The sequence below is a fragment of the Arachis ipaensis genome, chromosome B10 (assembly GCF_059453495.1).
Source record: "Arachis ipaensis isolate K30076 ecotype BB chromosome B10, ASM5945349v1, whole genome shotgun sequence".
In the NCBI taxonomy this organism is placed as follows: domain Eukaryota; kingdom Viridiplantae; phylum Streptophyta; class Magnoliopsida; order Fabales; family Fabaceae; genus Arachis; species Arachis ipaensis.
The window spans coordinates 3,780,562-3,798,994 of record NC_142435.1 but is presented as its reverse complement, the minus strand read 5'-3'; the positions used below and the strand labels follow the sequence as shown (position 1 = coordinate 3,798,994).

The 18,433-nt window shown below is 31.8% G+C and overlaps 3 protein-coding genes across 3 annotated transcripts; 1 reads left to right on the top strand and 2 right to left on the bottom strand.

Moving 5' to 3' along the window:
• Positions 1-1,401: 1,401 nt before the first annotated feature.
• On the bottom strand, positions 1,402-5,044 carry LOC107621699 (ARM repeat superfamily protein). Its single transcript, XM_016323718.3, has 2 exons — positions 4,296-5,044; positions 1,402-2,374 (listed from the first exon to the last, which is right to left on the bottom strand). The coding sequence occupies exons 1-2, from the start codon at positions 4,775-4,777 to the stop codon at positions 1,522-1,524; spliced, it is 1,335 nt and encodes a 444-aa protein (XP_016179204.1). The 5' UTR covers positions 4,778-5,044; the 3' UTR covers positions 1,402-1,521.
• A 4,237-nt stretch (positions 5,045-9,281) lies between these two features.
• Positions 9,282-10,573, top strand: LOC107619957 (SNF1-related protein kinase regulatory subunit beta-2-like). The gene is made up of 2 exons (XM_016322183.2): positions 9,282-9,590; positions 10,232-10,573. Exons 1-2 carry the CDS (start codon positions 9,282-9,284, stop codon positions 10,571-10,573), a joined length of 651 nt encoding a protein of 216 aa, XP_016177669.2.
• A 1,458-nt stretch (positions 10,574-12,031) lies between these two features.
• LOC107619956 (transcription factor bHLH30-like) lies at positions 12,032-12,956 on the bottom strand. The gene is made up of 2 exons (XM_088487837.1): positions 12,910-12,956; positions 12,032-12,482 (listed from the first exon to the last, which is right to left on the bottom strand). The coding sequence occupies exons 1-2, from the start codon at positions 12,954-12,956 to the stop codon at positions 12,032-12,034; spliced, it is 498 nt and encodes a 165-aa protein (XP_088343963.1).
• Between the last annotated feature and the right edge of the window lie 5,477 nt (positions 12,957-18,433).

The window sequence follows — 18,433 nt, the reverse complement described above, 5'->3', positions numbered from 1 at the left end:
TTTCTGTATTTGCAGCAAATTTGGGTGTAACACGAAGATATTTTGGTGTAAGACGAAGATATTTGGATGTATTTGTGAGAATTTTGGATGTATTTTTATTCTGATAAATTCTGCATAACTTAAAACTCTTCCTCTTCTTCCTCCTCATCTTCTGTTCTTTTTTTTCATCATCATCACTATCTTTTTCTTCTTTTTTCTTTTATTCATCTTTTCCTTTTTGTTTTACCTTCTCAAGTTTCTTCTTGTTTTACTATCTTAACAAGAATAAAAACAAAAAAATCAAAAAAAGAAGAAGAAAAAACACATAATGCTGTAAAATTCCTTGGAAGAGGATGAATTTACATTCATTTAACTAAAAGAAAGAAAGAAATAAGAAAAAGAAGAAAAAAATGCAGCATTAGAGAAAATATTTTTCTGTACAAAAATGCTATTTGTACACTAAAATCAGCCACGAAAATTAGCCACCAATGTATTTGTGTATAAATACATGTGTGCGTTAATTTATTTTCAATGTATACTTGTATTCTAGTATATTTTGGTGGCTGATTTTAGTGTGCACGTAGCATAACTCATTTCTGTATTTGCAGCAAATTTGGGTGTAAAACGAAGATATTTGGGTGTATTTTTATTCTGATAAGTTTTGCATAATTCAGAACTCTTCATTTTCCTCCTCCTCATCTTCTGCTATTTCTTCTTCTTCATCTTCTTATTTCATATTTTCATAATTCTTTTTGGGAGGAAAAAATCAAACAAAGAAAAAAATATATATATAATGTTACAAAATCAAAAGAAGAAGGAGGAAAAACACAAATAAAAATGAGAAGAAGAAGGAAGAAGAGGAGGAGGAGAAGAAACGCGAAGAAAAAATGACTATTATGGTTTTCTTTAGTCCAATTTTTTTTAGGGAGATTCGAACCTATGGAAAATTATGCCATTTGAACTATAGTTGGTTGGCAACTCTCTAGTCCAATTATATATTTGTCTCGCATAAAAATATTAAATAATATAACACAAATTAGTTCTATGGGTGAAGAGAGAGTATAATTTACATTTTTTGTTCTGAATCCAAGAGATGGACTCTTGAGATGAAATTTTGCTATTTTTACGTGTAAAAAGTTGAATAAATTCTTGTAGTAATTTTTGATATTTACACTATTATTTAATTTTGTTTTTCATATTTTAATTTTTTTATTAGTATTTTAGATTGAATTTCGAACACTAAATTGAATAATGACCTAAATTTTAAAGATCACTATGAAATTTACTCTCTAAAAATTGTTTTCAAAATATTGGGAGGAGATCATTACTAACATTTTACATAAACAGGTTATAGAAATAATTGAAATAATTTGTGACTTAAGACTTTGAAGTGAAATTTGCATTTTGTTATCAGAAGACAAATTGAAAAAAGACATTGTTTGATTTCCATTTATATTTGTGGACATATACAAATGTTGTAGGAGTATCTAACATGTACCTCAACATTATTAGCACGAAAGAGAAAATTGAAAAATATGAAAATTAATAAGGCAAACTCTTAGAACTAGTGCTAATAACCAATGACTTAAATCTAGAAGAGTCTCCAGCAGCATTAGCCCTGTGAGTAATAATCTCCATGTTCCTATGCAAGCTTTGTTTAACCAAACTCTTCATCATCTTCTTCCCTTCCGTTGCTTCTCTTTGATTCACCGGTGACCCCATCGATGCAAACCTCGGTGTTTGTGGCCCCGAATGTGGCCCCATCTTGGTTTGCCTCTCATCCTTGAACCATTGCAATAGCTTCAATGCTCTCTTCTGAGCCAAAGAGCTTCCCAACAGAACCACTTCAAGAAGCACAGGAACAATGCCAGCCTGTGCCATTTTCTCCCTTTGACTTGAACTTTGATGCGCTAGGATCATCAATATATAAACCGATAACTCTTGGCATTTCGGTTTGTCTTCCCATGACAAGATCTCAATGAAGTTCTTTGGCACTAAACAACTATTCTCTATTGCTTTCTTCCCCATCATGCTCACTAACAAGTTCCCTAGACTTGCCAATGCTTTCTCTGAAGTTTCTTTTCTTGAGGATAGTTCTAATAAAATAGGAACAATCCCACATGAAACCAAAGCTCCCGCGTTCTCTAACACGCTTGAAAAGTTGTATAGGGCACCCAAACATGATGTTTTTGTGTCTAAGCTTGATGAGTTTGACTCAAGAATGTGTCTTAGTGATGGTAGAAAGTCCAATGAAGGAAAATGGAATTGGGTGTTTGCTAGTGAAGACAACGATAACAGCAACTCAGAAAATTCATTGATTGTTGATTCATCTACATTGTCAACTGTGTTTGGCAGCTTGGATAATATTCCTGCCTCCACTATCATAGCCTTGTTCCTGAAGAAAGAAACAAAAGACATGTCAGAGAAAAAATTATCATTATGAATTATTAATTGTAGTAATTCTTCGTTCTCTATCATGGTATTTGAAACATGTGTATCTAGACAATCTTTTAGTATGCAAAAGACGTTTTTGAAAGAAACATGCTTCAACGAGGTCAAAGTTAGGTTAGAATCGAATACTTTGATAGCAGTTATTCTACAAAGTCAGCATGAACAAGTCAACATCGATCTCTAAGCTATGCATCATCACCTTCCCACCTTCTCCGGTCCATTTTTTCTTCCTTTGATCGATGGGAGTGATGCGATTATAGTACAAAACAATAACAATGCCAAACCAACTAAATAAAAAAGGTACCTTATTACATATTATTATTGAAGTCAACCAGGATCTCAAACTAATATATGTGTTGGAAAATGTAGGTCAACAAAAAGACATGAGTTGTTCGAAAGATAATAAAGGAATCTGATCAACTACGCTATATTTTAATAAATTATTTATGAATTTTTACGACAGCAATGTCGCTTCAATATGAAATTTGTCCCCTAGTAGCTCATTCCACAACCAAGCAACTCAGCGCACATTTTGGCCATTTTTTTAAATTTATTAATTATTACCAACTACAGCATGGTGATGTGCTAGTGGGCTTTTGGGAAATTTGATCCGAAAATATTGGCTAAATTCTAATCTCAGATTTAATGCCATGGATCCGAATACATTTATTTTTGTATAACTTCCATATTACTAACAGCCTGTATAGGAAAACGTAGCTCTGAATGCGAGGTACTGCACCAAACTCTCTAGTCTCTTCCAATTGAGATGTTAATTTTCCTTTCTTTTTATCAACAAATTTTTTCCCTCTAATATTGAATGAAGAGTGGTAAGGGCCAGTAACTTTTGTGTTTTGTAATTATTAATTGGCCACTAATAGTATTTTTAATGGTGTGGGATTACATTCAATTTCATTCACTTTTCTTTTGATGGTTAAGTGTTGGCTACAAAACAAAAAAATTGCTGGAAGAATGCTAGGGGCCAGCAATTTTGGTGTTTTGTAACCATCAATTGGCCATCAATAATGTTTTTAATGGTGTGAGATTACATCTAATAGTGGAAGATTACTCACTTTTGTTTTGATGGTTAAGTGCTGGCTAAAAAACACAAAAATTGCTGGCCACTGAACTTTTCCAAATTGCTGTCCCCTAAACTTTCTCTTAAAACCAAGGTGGCTGTGGTAACTGTGGAGTCATGAGCCTTACCCGCCAAGGCCAATAACCACTTTGTGATTCATCAGTCCTTGTCTATGCTCTCTAGAAGTCAAAATATGCGGTTACTCACAAGCTACTATTGCTCCACTCTCACATTTTTTATTTTAAAGTATGATTCAAACAATTTAATTAGGGGAATGAAAAAATATATATATTCTAATACTATTAGTTCACGCACTGATTACAAGTTAGTGGACCTTAACCTTGCCCACAAATTCAATAACTTTGCATTTTTAGAGTATCAATAGATTTAAGTGATTCAAAATTTCTCTATCATTCTCTACCACTAATCTCAACTTAACAGATTTTACTATCTATGATAGCTACGAGTATGGTAGCCATACCTAACAATTCATTAGACCCTAAAACTCATGGACACTCAATTAACCAATAATATGATCCAAAGAACCTATGAAATGAAATAATGAATAAGCAACCATAAGCACTCAAAGATGAACTGATCACAGGTAATGTTAGGAAGACAAAAAATACCGCCAGAACTTGTCTTATTTAGCATTTATTAATTATCGTAACAATTAATAAATGCTAAATAAGGCAAGTTATGATTGTTTTTGGCTAATTTTCTTTGGTTACTAAACATTTTCGTAATGAAATATGAAACATTTAAGAAACAGAGATAAAAAAAAACTTACGTGTAAGTTCCATCAGCAAGGTGGATCAACGCCACCAACGCCGCTCTGCGACGGGTGGCCACGTCGGAAGCCACCATAGAGACCAACACAGGCACCACACCGAGTTCTGTTATCAACTTTCTAACCTTCAAATCTTCTTTTGCCAAATTTCCAATATCCTTGGCTGCCACCTCCTTCTCTTCCCAGCTTCCAAAGTGAAGCTTCTTCACTGTCCTCTGCAACATGATAGCAGAGTCCTCCTCTTCTTCCTTCTCCTCCTCATGCTTCTCCATGACTTGAACCGTTTCAACAACTTTTTCGACCTTGTTATTGTCGTTGTTGTTCTGCTCAGCTCTGTTTCTTGGTTGGTTTCGGCGCTTTCGTGTCGCTTTTGATTGGAGGAACCTTCTGATTCGTGCAAAGAATTGAAGCTTTATGCTAGACAATACCCAAATAGAATTAGAAGAAGAAGAAGATGATGATGGAGGAGGAGGAGTATGCATGGTTGGTTCGTTAAGGGGGAGAGAAAAACTGAGATCAGAGGAGAGAACAAAAGAGAGAGTTGAGAAAAAAGTGGTTGGGGGATTTGGTTCCTTTTATAACTGAGTTTCTGTTTGTGAGTTTGGAGACAGAGAGAAAACAGAGAAAGAAGAAGGGAGAGAGAGAGAGAAAGTGAATGAATGAAAAAACTAATACAAGAGCTCTGTGATCTTAAAATACAGTGCACATGCAATTGAACAGTGCTGTCCCATTTTTATGTAATTATGAACGATACAGGATCCTCCCTCACGTTATTCTTTTATTAAGTGAATGGAATTTAGGCACCATTTTAATTTTAGGGCCTTCATTAAATATATTCATAAAATCGTTGTTGTAAAGTTAAAAGATTTTCGTACCTAAACTTGATATACGAGTGCCAATTTGTTTATTCGTGACCATGTTTGAAACTAAGATATCAGATGCACAACAAAATTTTTGGTAGAAAAGTTGTTAATACTCCATGGTCTGTATTTGGCAAAATATCACTAACTTTGAGTTTGAAAATTATTTGGAATTTATATATTCAATATGGTCTTATATGTTTAGTTTAAGGTAAGTATAAAATACGAACATAATTTGGCTGATTTTTTTTTTGTTATGGAAACTGTGAATATGTTGTGCTTAGTTATGGACGTTAGAAGTGGTAGACCAATTTGTGGGACAGCTTTTGTTCAGATTTGGTGTTAAAAAATTGGATCTTCTTATTTCATTGTTGAAAATTTTTTGTAAGCAAATTAGAGGGTTCGTTTTGCATGGAGGAAAAATTTACATGAAACTTATCGGACCCTCCAAGTTCTGCATGAATGATTTTTTTTTTTATTTTCCCTCAACAACTCGCATGATCTGTGTTGTAGTGAACAAGTTGGACTGCCCGATAAGCCTCGCCCCACTCGCACTGTTCGATTTCTTACTTGCTGACACCACATTCTGGTAAAGCACACCTGATCCTCATAACGGGGTCCTACCCCATTCTAACCTCCATAATAAAATTAAAAGGTGACATAATTCACCGTTTGTTTTTTTTTTCCCCCTCTACCTGTGTCTCAACCCAATTAGTCTATGAATTGGTGGAACCGTATCGCCCAGTCTTCACCAAACTCAAATTTTGGGACCTTCTTAGGGGAAGGAATATAATTAAAGAAAAAATGGGGCAAGTCTTAGATGAATGGTCCCATGTAATCAAGAGAAATATGTCACGCCATTTTCTTCATTAAAAGGTGACAACAAATAACTCAAATTTGGGACTTTTTTTTTTTTTTTGGTAACTAAATTTGGGACTTTAATTTTGATGTAAACCCACATTGATTGCATGTGAGAACCAAGGGAGACCCAGCCATGTATGTTCCCTATGGAACCATAAAAATCGTGGCAGTGCACACGCGTCAGCATTAATTAACAACTTATTTATATGTAGCTAGCTTATTTAATATTTATATCATTTCATAATTCTTCATTGGCTAAACAAAATCCGATCTGGATCAGTGGCTGTGATATTCTCACATGCATTAGTGACTTATATATCATGTTTAGTTCCCCCTTGCATGAGAGCAAGAGCATCACTCATAAATCATTAATTTCATTTGATTGTGCTCCAAAGAAATTAAGGAATTCAATTTATATATTTTGGATTACAAATTCACCTAAAACCAACTAGTCTGTAGATGTATCATAGAGATTTGAGCTGCCAGGAACCTAAATGGAAAATGTACTTAGGCTATGGAATGGGATTTATCAAGAAATACTAGTAATCTATGTAGAACTGAAGAAGCCAGATAGACATATTTATAACAAAGCATTAAAGAGCATCTTCACTAATGATAGTGATAATAATAGATAATTATCCGTACCAAAAAAAATAGTATTATTTAAGAAGGGCCTAATATTCAATTATTCAATAATTGTGGTGAATGAAGCAATTAGTTGCGTTTTTGGCAAGGATATTTCCAGGAAAAAGGGCCTAATATATATAAGAGCACCAACTAGGGCATCACCAATTTTGAAGCAGGCAATTAACAAATTCTGGTATAACTACTTAGGTGGAGATCCATATTGGAGTGTTATATTTGGGTGCGTTTTTTTTCGAGAACAGGACATGACAAGACATTGAGAATAGGATAGAATAAGACACTGAACAGAGACACACAATTTTGTGTTCTTATATTTTGTTTGGTGATAAACTAGAACAAATTATGAAAATTTAATTTATTTTCATTTTTTTCCATTCAAAAAATTTGAGAAGAAAAATATAATAATAAAAAATATAATTATAAAAAATTAACAAGAATAATAAAAGAAAATAGAAAAAATAAGTTGTGCTTTAGTGTTTTTGTATCTTTTCTGTCAGGATGGACACAAAATACACTAATTCAGTGTCTTTAGACACATTGTCTCTGTTCATATCTTTTCTGCCAAATACAATTTTGTGTTTGTATTTCTGTTTCAGTGTCCTGTCTCTATAAACAAACGTTTGACACTGATGGCTATGGCGTTTGATTTTTTACGATGTTGGAGTGCACTACCAAAGTTTTATCCTTTGTACCAATTGAATTGCAGGCATTGAAGTTAACCACGTGTGAGGGAGGCTCCTTATTTGTCATTCTGGTGCGTGCGCCTATGATGTGTGCCACTCTCATAACTTGCGTACAACATTTGACTAAATAATTTGTTTAATATAGTATGTAACTATGTATTCATATTTTAACTATTATTTTATATATTTTTATTATTGATTTATGAATAAGATGTGCTTAACATAAAATTTTTAAGAATATCAGATCAGTAACTTATTTTCAGATTAAATCTTTTTTTATATAGATTTTTTAAAACTGTGAGATGTAGTAACAGATCCGCCATTAAAATTGTCTTCACATTGTCGGTAAAATTGAACTTAAATCTTAATGACTAGCGAGACAAGAGTTAATTTCTTATCAACGGAGTTAACCATAATTTACAGAATATCACATCAATAAAGTAGTCCAATTCAAATTCAATATAATCAAGTTAAAGATGAAAACGTTTGAACCATATACAACAAATTAAATAATGTCAATAAGACTAAGTAATAACATTACTGTTATAGTGTGGGTAGGAATGGCGATACCATCAGAATTTGCGGTACTCACCTGTCTCTATATGCTCGGGGCGTGTTTTTAATGGGGCAGATTCTTGTGCAGGACAGAATTTAGGTAATACTCACCCCGATATATGTATAATATGTGTAATATATGTAAAATAATTAATAAAATATTAATAATATTGTATCATATTTAAAATTTTACTTTAATTTATATTATGATAGTTATATAAATTTTAAAATTTAATTTAATTTATTGAATTTTAATAATTATAGAAACGGATAGAGACGAAACGGATACCCACAAAAATAAATTAGAATTCAACTTTTTAAAAACGGGAAAAGTTATTGTACGGCGAAACAGAATTGAGTAGAGCAAAAGCCCACCTTACCCCGTTCCCACCCCTAAGCGTATGTATAACAATGAAACTATCACATCAACAATATAAAGATGGGATTTGCCACGGCCCACGGCATAAACGCTATTAGGAGAGTGGAACTCGTGTGACACATTCAGTATTTTAATCTCGTTTAACTTTATACAAGATGGATGAGTATAGATAATAGATATTTACAAGACCGTAAAAGTGAATGATTTTCGATTTTCAATAGTCTCTTTTTCCTTGATCAGGATTAAGTTCCACACGTGTTGCCAAACTTTGAGAGATAGTTGAAAATTGAAATATTTAGGGGACTAATTCATGAAATTTAACGATAATGATCAATGAATGCCTTTTTATTATTACCTCGCTTAAATAAAGAAACTTAAAGGAAAGGATCGTATATAATTTTTAAAATATCGAAAAACAATTTTGAAAAACCTAAGACACTAGCCTAATAAAGGGCTATACAACAAAATTAACTCATATCTCATCAAAATAAGAGAGAATCTGATAAAGATTTTTTTTTTAATTTTAGCAATTGAAGGCTATAAATAATAGAGCCAAGAATCTCAAAAAGTATTTTTTTAAACCTTAATCCTAGTATTTTTTATATTCTAAACTGACTTGATGGTTAGAATGTCTATAAACAGAATGCACAATCTCTTCCCCCATTCAACTCAGAGTCAACAGTTGATCAGTGACGACCCTGCTGTAAGTAGTTTTACCTAGAACAATTATATATATACTGTGTGTATGAATATTATCTTCATTAATACGTAAGCTAATGTGATTCTGCATTGGTTATTACTTTGGAGTTAACAATGAAGTCGAATGTTAGAGAAAGAAAACTGATCACTAACCATAGAACCGTTCTGAAAAAAAGTGTAGTGTATGTCATGATAAGTTATGATATCTTTAATTTTGTGATAGTTATTAGTTGATGAGTATATATGTATGTATGAATATGAAATTAAAAAGCAAGGCTAAGCTAGTGTATGTAACTGGTGGTGCATGAGCCAGCGGCAAATACTGCAAGATGGGTACGTAGAAAGAGTGGTACATGAAGGATTGAAATATGTGAATATTACTTGGAAGCACCCAGTAAACTGGGACGTTGCTGTTACAGGATCATGGGACAACTGGCAAACCAGGGAAGCCCTGCAGTTGCAGACTCCCCCTCATGTTTATGGCATTTTTAAAGCACTCAAAACAGGTGTCTATCATTACCGTTACATTGTAGGTGGCTATCACACCCATGCTCCAGAATTCCCCTGGGCTCTTGATGCTTCTGGTTGCCCCTACAATATCTTGGATTTGCGGGTACTTCTACACATCTTGGACTACTTCTCCTCTGATATGTTGTTAATTAGGGGTGAGCACGGTAGTGGGTATCCGATTACGTATCCGAACCCGAACCGAACCGAACCAATTAAATTGGTTCTGGAACTAACGGGTAATCGGATTCAACCCGAACCAAATCAATGGCCTTTGTTAGTGATTGGTTTGGGTATCGGTTCTGGAGATGCAGAATCCCAACCAACCTATAAACCCAATCATATATTAATTAAATAAAAAAAAAAAATATATATGACTTTTAGTGAGATTATTCACTATTAATATGTTTAGATTTTAATGAGTTTAGTTTTTAATGTATTTGGTGTTTAACATGTTTAGATTATTTATATTAATGTTACATGTTTATTGTATTTGTTGAATTTTTAAAATAAAAATTTGGTTTTTTTATGAATTTCAAAGTCATCGGGTACCCAATTATCTGAACCGAACCAATCCATTCTTAATCGATTTGGTTTGGTTCGGATACATATACAAAAAAATATAAATCTGAATCAAATCGAACCAATTATATTTTGATCGATTCAATTCTAATTTCACATTGAACCCAAACCAAACCGACCAGTGCTCACCCCGTTGTTAATGCTTAACCATATCCATATTTGCAGGATTTTATTCCAGAAATGGTTGCAACGTTAGGTGATACCGAATGTCCTCCATCCCCACCATGGAGTTATGATAACATGCCCTTCAATGACAAAGAGTTTGACAAGCCTCCGCCCAAGTTACCACGAAAACTACCACTGATAACAAGTGATGACCCTTCTTATTCATCCACGATTCTCCCTAGACCCTCACATGTGGAACTCAATCATCTATATATCCACAAAACCCACGGGCCTGGGGGTGAATTCAGGGCCCTGCGTTCCACCCAGAAGTTTGGACACAAATATGTCAGCATGGTGTTGTACAAGTCCCTCCCAAGGGAAAGAGGATCAAACAATTTTTAGTTTGAACTTGCTTCATTTCATTATATGGGACCATTTATTTGTTTGTTAAGGTCAGTAATGTAGTACGTAGGAAATTTTATTGGAATAGGTGATGAGCAGTCAGCAATCTATTCCCTTCTAAAAACACTGGTGGTAACATTATTTATATATTTATAAATTACAATACATATTCATCTGATGTATGTTCTAGAATTGTAAGGATTATAATATATAGATATATAGATCGATATATGTGGCTATTATACCCCCTAACTTCCACTATAGCTCCATAAGCATGAGCTAATAACCTTGCAAAAAATGAAATGTTGGACTCATAATGGGTATTCCACTAATGTCTTTTCATCAGTTTAAAAACAAAAAAAGGGGACAAATTCCACAACTAACATAACTGCAGTGTGCCACTAAAGGGATAAAAAGAAGTCGATAGGGTGAATACATGTATGATATGGTCATGGTTGAAATTTGAACCAATGATGCCTTCTGAGACAACAAAGGAAGCGTATAGGCCCACTACGGAACAAGTGATGCGTGCATTGCATTGCATTTCCCTTGACTATTAGGCTTTTCGGGGTTGGCAGACTTTAAAGAATAAATAAAATCCATTATGTGGCACTTTTCTTTTTTTTTTTTTTTTTTTTTTCTTAAAGATAGGGAACTCGAATTCACAACTTTTTATATGAGTATGAGAAGAATATGTCATTTGAACTATAACTCATTGGCATGTGGCACTTTTCATTGTTTTTATCCTTTATTGATAATGAAATTTCGTTATTAATTCATGTACTCATCATTTTAAATTTTTAAATATTATCTTCGTTTTCAATACAAAGAACAAAATAATCTATTTTAAAAATGTAAATATAAAAAAAGCATAAGCCAAGTTAGCTTCAAATTCAATAGCATGAATATTGAACATTTCAAGGGCATGATACATATGAAGTGACAGAGTAATTAACCCCACAACTAATAAACTCATTTAGTTCTGGTTTTATATGAAAATAATAGTTAAATGTTAGACCTTTATTATGATGAATAGTTTAATTAAATATGCTAATTATTTAATAATTTTTAATTATTATTTTTACATAAAAATACTTTTATATGAATAGAGAATTATATTTATTTAGAATAAAATATTCATAATTTTTTTAAAAATATTTTTAATATTTAATTTTATTCAATTTTATTTTTAATATTTTTAATTTATGTTAAAATTACTCCCCCGTATTAATTTAATCTAAAATATTAGAAATAAAATTAAAAACCTCTGAAAATAGTCTTAATACAAACAAAAAACGTTATGAACAAAATTAAATATTAGAATTTTTTTTTTAAAAAAATCGTAAACGTAATTGTCCAAAATATACTTTATCCATAACCCATTTATTTATAACCAGAAGACACTTATGAAACAACTCCTAACAAAGCATATGTTGTGAATGAAGATGAAAAATATTATTAATTGTAGCATGAGACAGCAGATGTTTGAAGACAGCGTAGTCTTCTATTGTGGATTGGATGTGAGGTGAGTAGAGAAGACAGTGACTGATGAAGATTCCTTGCAAGAACTTGGCATGCCTCAACACTACTCATCATATCCCCTTTGCAGTAACAAGTATACACAACTTCATTCTTCACTCTGTCTCCCAGAGTGGATACTTGTGCACTCACCAATTGAAGTTGGAGGCCATCAAATGTTTGTCTTAGATCAGATAGCAGATCAGGCGGGTATTCGCAGCACACGGTTGCCCTGTAAGACATTGATGATCCATCTCCTTCTTCAGTTGCTTCAACTTTCACTTCATTGGAATCCATTGGGATCAGGAACCCTTTGCTTGCTTCCTCTGCATTCTTCTTCAATTCCTTCACTTGCTTAACAACTTCACCCAGTAACGTCAGCTTTGTCCATCTAACATTAGCATTTTTTTTAATTCATAGAAGACCATTATATTTATATATAAAATAATGAATTAATTAAAACAAATGATTATTGGAGGAGGGGACTTCACAAGCTCCCCCTTATCATTATCATTCATGCTGGGATTGTTTTTATTGAAAAGCCTCTAAATAATATCGACTTGTTATGTGCTTTGTGAAACTGCTACCATGTTTGCTTCAATTTGTTGTTAATACTTGGAAAGAAAAAAAAGATATGAATATTCACTTCACCTTCGACATAATTAATAAAGAAAAGAAAAAGGTATATATACGTACGTGCGTAGTAACCATACTTGAAGATAATAATAATAATTGCAAGTATGATTACCTTGTTTATAATTTTCTATATGTTTTTATTGATTACGAATAAAATGTAAATAAAGAACAATTGCACTTACACATCAATTTGCTGAGTTTCAGTCCATGCATGTTCATGATTGAGCATGTTCTAAAATTCAAAATTGTCTCTACTAGATGGATTTCCGAAAAAACCGGGCTATCTTCCTGTGGGTGTATGGACTATTGAGCTTAGCTATCACATGAAAATTATTTAATTTTAAGTTCATGTTCTCCTCATAACGATTATTCATTATTAAACATCAGAACAAGCATGCATGTAAAGCCACATTAATGCCAAGGCATTGTAGTTCGGTTATGTCACGCAATGCAAGTTCTCTCAATCGATACCATATATTTAGGGTTAACTACAATTTTAGTCCCTAAGGTATACGTCAAAAATTTTTTTCGTCTTGAACCTTTTTTTCATACAAAATCGTCCCTAAGATTTAACTTGATTTTAAAATCGTTCTTATCTTAGGGACAAAAACTGTACAGAGGTGGCCATAGAAGCGGAAACAGAGGCAGATAGTGGGCAACTTTTTCTTCTTCCATTTTCCCTTCTTCTTCTTTCCTTCCCCTCTTGCAGGAGTAGAAATACTCTGTTTCTTTTTCTTTTTTTTTATAAATTTTTTTATTATGAGTAACTTGGTCTAAAATTTTAATATTTTAAGTAAAAATGACAATTTTAAAATTTAGTTTTAAACCTTAAAGACAATTTTATATGTAAAAAAATATTGAGGACAAAAAAAATTTTCGACTTATACTTTAAGGACCAAAATCGTACTTAACCCCATATATTTATATTTTTATATGATACCAACAATAATGATTACTAGCCAACGAGTTATAACTCAAATGACATAGTCTCTCCATACTAATTTAGAGGTCGTCACGGGTTCGAGTCTTCCTATTTTTTTGATAAAAAAAAAGGGAGAAAATGATACTCCCCCTCCCCTCTATTTATAAAATGTACATTTCTCTCCCTTATAACTTTTAAAAAATTTCCTCTTTAATCCATTTTAAATTTTGTGTTAACTAATGTTAAATTTATCCATTTTTCAAGAAAAAATAAATTATTTTTTTATAAAAATACCTTTTAACAAAAATTTTATTTTTTGTCATTAAAGTTTGCTTACCAAAATACTCTTTAATAAATTATTTTTTATTGATTAAATTATATTTTATCAAAATATTTTTTTTAAAAAATTAATAATTAAATTATTTTTGTTAAGATACCCTTCAATCATTTTTAATTATTAAATTGTAATTTACCAAAATTTTTGTTAATAATTATTTTTATATTTTACTATTAATTTTCTGATATCAATATATATTATTTTAACATTAAACAAAAAAATTTTGGTAAGATTATTTTCTGATATCAATATATATTAATTGTTATATATATTAACAGTGGTAAGATTTTTTTTATTTAATGTTAAAATAATATATGTTGATATCAAAAAATTTATAGTAAAATATAAAAATAATTGTTAACAAAAATTTTGGTAAAATCACAAATTAATAATTAAAAAATTATTGAAGGGTATCTTAAAAAAATAATTTAATTATCAAATTTTTTTAAAAATATTTTGATAAAAATACAATTTAATTAATAAAAAAAATAATTTATTAAAGAGTATTTTGATAAGCAAAATTTAATTACAAAAAAATAAATTTTTTGTTAAAATATATTTTTGTAAAAAATAATTTATTTTTTCTTTAAAAATGGATAAAGTTAACATTAGATAATACAAAAAATTTAAAATGGATTAAAGAAGAAGTTTTTTAAAAGTTATAAGAGAGAAAAAAATATATTTTAGAGATAGAACGAAGGAGAATATTATTTTAACATTTCTCAGTAAAGAAAACAAGAATGATGACTACATGCAAGAATTTTTTGCAATGAACAATGATAGGGTTCATACATAAAGCGATGAGGCCGCAGATAAAGATAAAGGAATACCCAAATTAGTCGTTAAAAAAGTTAGTTAGATGTTTTAATTTTCAATAAATTTTAATTATTAAATTAATTTTTAAATTTTTATTTTATTAAAAAAATTAGTTTTCACATTAAATGTGTTAGAATATAATTAAGATCAATTAGAATCAATTAGTATATCTGAATATTTATTATAGAATATTACGTCTTCATTATTACGATTCTTTTAGTCCCCTATAAATACCCTTCTATATTGTATCATTTTAGACAACTTGAATAGACAACTTGAGTACACACAAATCCTTCCTCCACTTTAATTTCTTATTTCTAACATGGTATCAGAGCCATGGTATCCTCCTTGAAGATGATAGGTTGTTTTCCTTGCGGTGAAATTACCGTAGTTTTTGCACTTTTTTTTCTATGCCATCTTTCTTTACCTTTTGTCACTCTTTTGATGCTTTTTCACCGCACCGACTAGCTTATTCTCTCCGTCTTGTGCCTTTTCGAGTCAAATAATGATCAAACACCAATGTCGTCCGCTGTTTTCCTATTCTCATGAAGATATCATATAGTTTTTGCTCTCTTTCGGCAGTTCCGTCTGTGTTTCTCTCGTGGCAGTTCCGTTTGCATTCTCTTGTGGCAGTTCCATCTGCGTTCTCTCGTAGCAGTTCCATCTGCGTTTCGTCTATGTTTCCTTGTGGCAGTTCCGTCTGCGTTTCTTTGTGGCAGTTCCATCTGCGCTTCCTTCAGACAAGTGGCAATTCCGTCTGTGCTTCCTTCCGACAAGCGGCGGTTCCGTCTGTGCTTCCTTCCGACAAGCGGCGGTTCCATCTGCGCTTCCTTCCGACAAGCGGCAGTTCCGTCTGCGCTTCCTTCAGACAAGCGGCAGTTCCGTCTACGCTTCCTTCAGACTAGCGGCAGTTCCATCTGTGCTTCCTTCTGGCAGTTCTGTCTGCACCCATTTTATCAGTTTATGCAGTTTTTTTTCCTCTTTATTTCGTTGTTTTAAATAAGTTTCAAACTCAAGATGTCACTTGAGTTTGAGGGGGGATGTTAGAATATAATTAGGATCAATTAGGATTAATTAGAATTATTTAGTATATCTGAATATTTATTATAGAATATTACGTCTTTATTATTACGATTCTTTTAGTCCCTATAAATACCCTTTTATATTGTATCATTTTAGACAACTTGAATAGACAACTTGAGTACACACAAATCCTTCCTCTAATTTAATTTCTTATTTCTAACAAAATGATTGATCTATATATATGAAGAGAGTAATATAAGAATTTGACTTTATTAAATTCTAACATAAATTGATTTGTCTATTTTTTCAACTAAAACTTAACTCGAGAATTGACATGTCTAACGAAATAAAAGATTAGATATTGATTTGATGATTAAAATTTTTCAAGATAAAATTGTTTGACTAAAAAAAATTTTTGGTGTTGTAAAATAAAAAAGATATATAAAATAAAGAAGTATAAATAGAAGACTTTAATATTATAATTTACTAATATTATTATCTCACTATAGTAGAAGTAATTCATATATATTTACTAATATATGTAGTAACGTATATATAAAAGAAAGAGAAGAATATTTTATATATTGACAGTGAAGATATAAGAAATATAGAGAAGTTTTATTATTGATTGTATGTAATTCTTTTGCCTCAGTTCATGTTTTTATAGGCGTACAAAATGTGCTTTTCAAACTTCATTAAGTTTGCTTCATTCTAAGAACTTGTTTCTTTTAACATAGGAAAAGTGAGTCACCCATAAATAGACATCTATTCTTATTCATCCTCGTCACAACACTCTCCTTTAGATGTCCATTTTTGATTATGTCTCATTAAAATCTTACTAAAGAAAAATTCAATGGAAAAAAAAATTTAGTGAAGGAAAAAAGAGTATAAAATCTTTTGTGATGAGAACTACCTCATTAAAAACCTTGTCAAGAAAAATCCAACGGGGAAAAAAAGGAAAAAAAGAGTACAGTCTCCCCTTCTTGTCGACATTATTTAATATTTAGAAATTGGCGCATCCAAATCTGATGTACTAATCTTTTAAATGAGGATTTTGGGAGTGACTTTGTAAACAAATCTGATAGATTATCACTTGAGCAGATCTGTTGGATATCAATTGTCCCTTGATTTTGAAGATCATGAATGAAGAAGAATTTGAGAAAGATATGCTTTGTTCTATCACCTTTGATATATCCACCTTTAAGTTGAGCATTGAGCAATGCATGCTGTATCTTCAAACAGAATAGTTGGAGCTATATCTTATGATCAATCAGTCCACATGATGACAGGATATATTGGATCAAACTCCTAAGTAAAAAACACTCGCGACTTGTTTCATGTATCGCTAGTATTTCAGCATGATTAGAGGATGTTGCTGCAATTGTCTATTTCGTGAACATCTATAATATAGCTATACCACCATATGTGAACATGTATCTTGTTTGAGATCTCCATTTGTATGGATCAGACAAGTATCATGCATCTGCATAGCCAGCTAGTTATGACTTGGATCCATATGGATAAAACAATCCCATATCAATCGTTTCATGAAAATATCGAAAGATTTGTTTGATTCTATTCCAATGTCTTCTGGTTGGAGAGGAACTATATCTTACTAGTAAATTCACCGCAAATATGTCAGATAGTGTATTATTAGCAAGATACGTTAGTGCTCCAATGGCATTAAGATATGGTACTTCAAAATCAAGGATATCTTCATTTTCTTTTTTATGACGGAATTGATCATTTTTCACATCTAAAGATCTTACGATCATTGGAATACTTAATGGATGTGACTTATCCATATAAAATCTCTCCAACATCTTTTCTGTATATGTTGTTTGATGAATAAAGATACCATTTTTTGCATGCTCGATCTGCAGGTCGAGACAAAATTTAGTCTTTTCAAGATCTTTCATCTCAAACTCTTTTTTTAGAGCTTTTATAATTGTTAGAATCTCTTCAGGGGTTCCAATGATATTTAAATCATCAACATACACAACAATTATAATGAATCCAGATGCAGATTTCTTTATGAAAACACATGGGCAGATATCATCATTCTTAAATCCGTTTTTGACCAGATACTCAGTAAGACGATTATACCACATTCGTCCAGATTGCTTTATACCATATAAAGATCTTTGCAATTTGACTGAGTATAACCTCTGTGAATATTTATTGGATGATTTAGATATCTTTAATCTTTTAGGGACTTTCATATAGATATCACGATCTAATGATCCGTATAAGTAGGATGTTACCACATCCATTAAATGCACATGTAGTTTATGGTATGCGGATAAACTGACCAAATAACGCAATGTTATTGCATCCACTACAGGGGAATATGTTTCTTCATAATCTATACCGAACCTTTGTGAAAAACCTTATGCCACAAGTCGAGCCTTGTAGCGTCCAATTTCATTTTTCTCATTTTGTTTTCTCACAAATACCCATATGTATCCAACAGGTTTTACATCTTCTGGTGTACAGACTACAGGTCCAAAGACTTCACATTTTGCAAGTGAGTCTAACTCAGCCTTCATAGCTTCTTCCCATTTTAGCCAATCATTCCTTTGTCGACATTCTTCGACTGTTTTTGACT

Bases quoted from the DNA above. Each gene is read 5' to 3' on its own strand.
- LOC107621699 (XM_016323718.3), bottom strand. From the start codon at position 4,777: ATGCATACTCCTCCTCCTCCATCATCATCTTCTTCTTCTTCTAATTCT. The intron at 2,375-4,295 runs GTAAGTTTTTTT...TTCTTTCTTCAG, and splicing joins CTTGCTGATGGAACTTACAC to GAACAAGGCTATGATAGTGG.
- LOC107619957 (XM_016322183.2), top strand. From the start codon at position 9,282: ATGAGCCAGCGGCAAATACTGCAAGATGGGTACGTAGAAAGAGTGGTA. The intron at 9,591-10,231 runs GTACTTCTACAC...CCATATTTGCAG, and splicing joins ACAATATCTTGGATTTGCGG to GATTTTATTCCAGAAATGGT.
- LOC107619956 (XM_088487837.1), bottom strand. From the start codon at position 12,956: ATGCTCAATCATGAACATGCATGGACTGAAACTCAGCAAATTGATGT. The intron at 12,483-12,909 runs GTAAGTGCAATT...TGCTAATGTTAG, and splicing joins GAAACTCAGCAAATTGATGT to ATGGACAAAGCTGACGTTAC.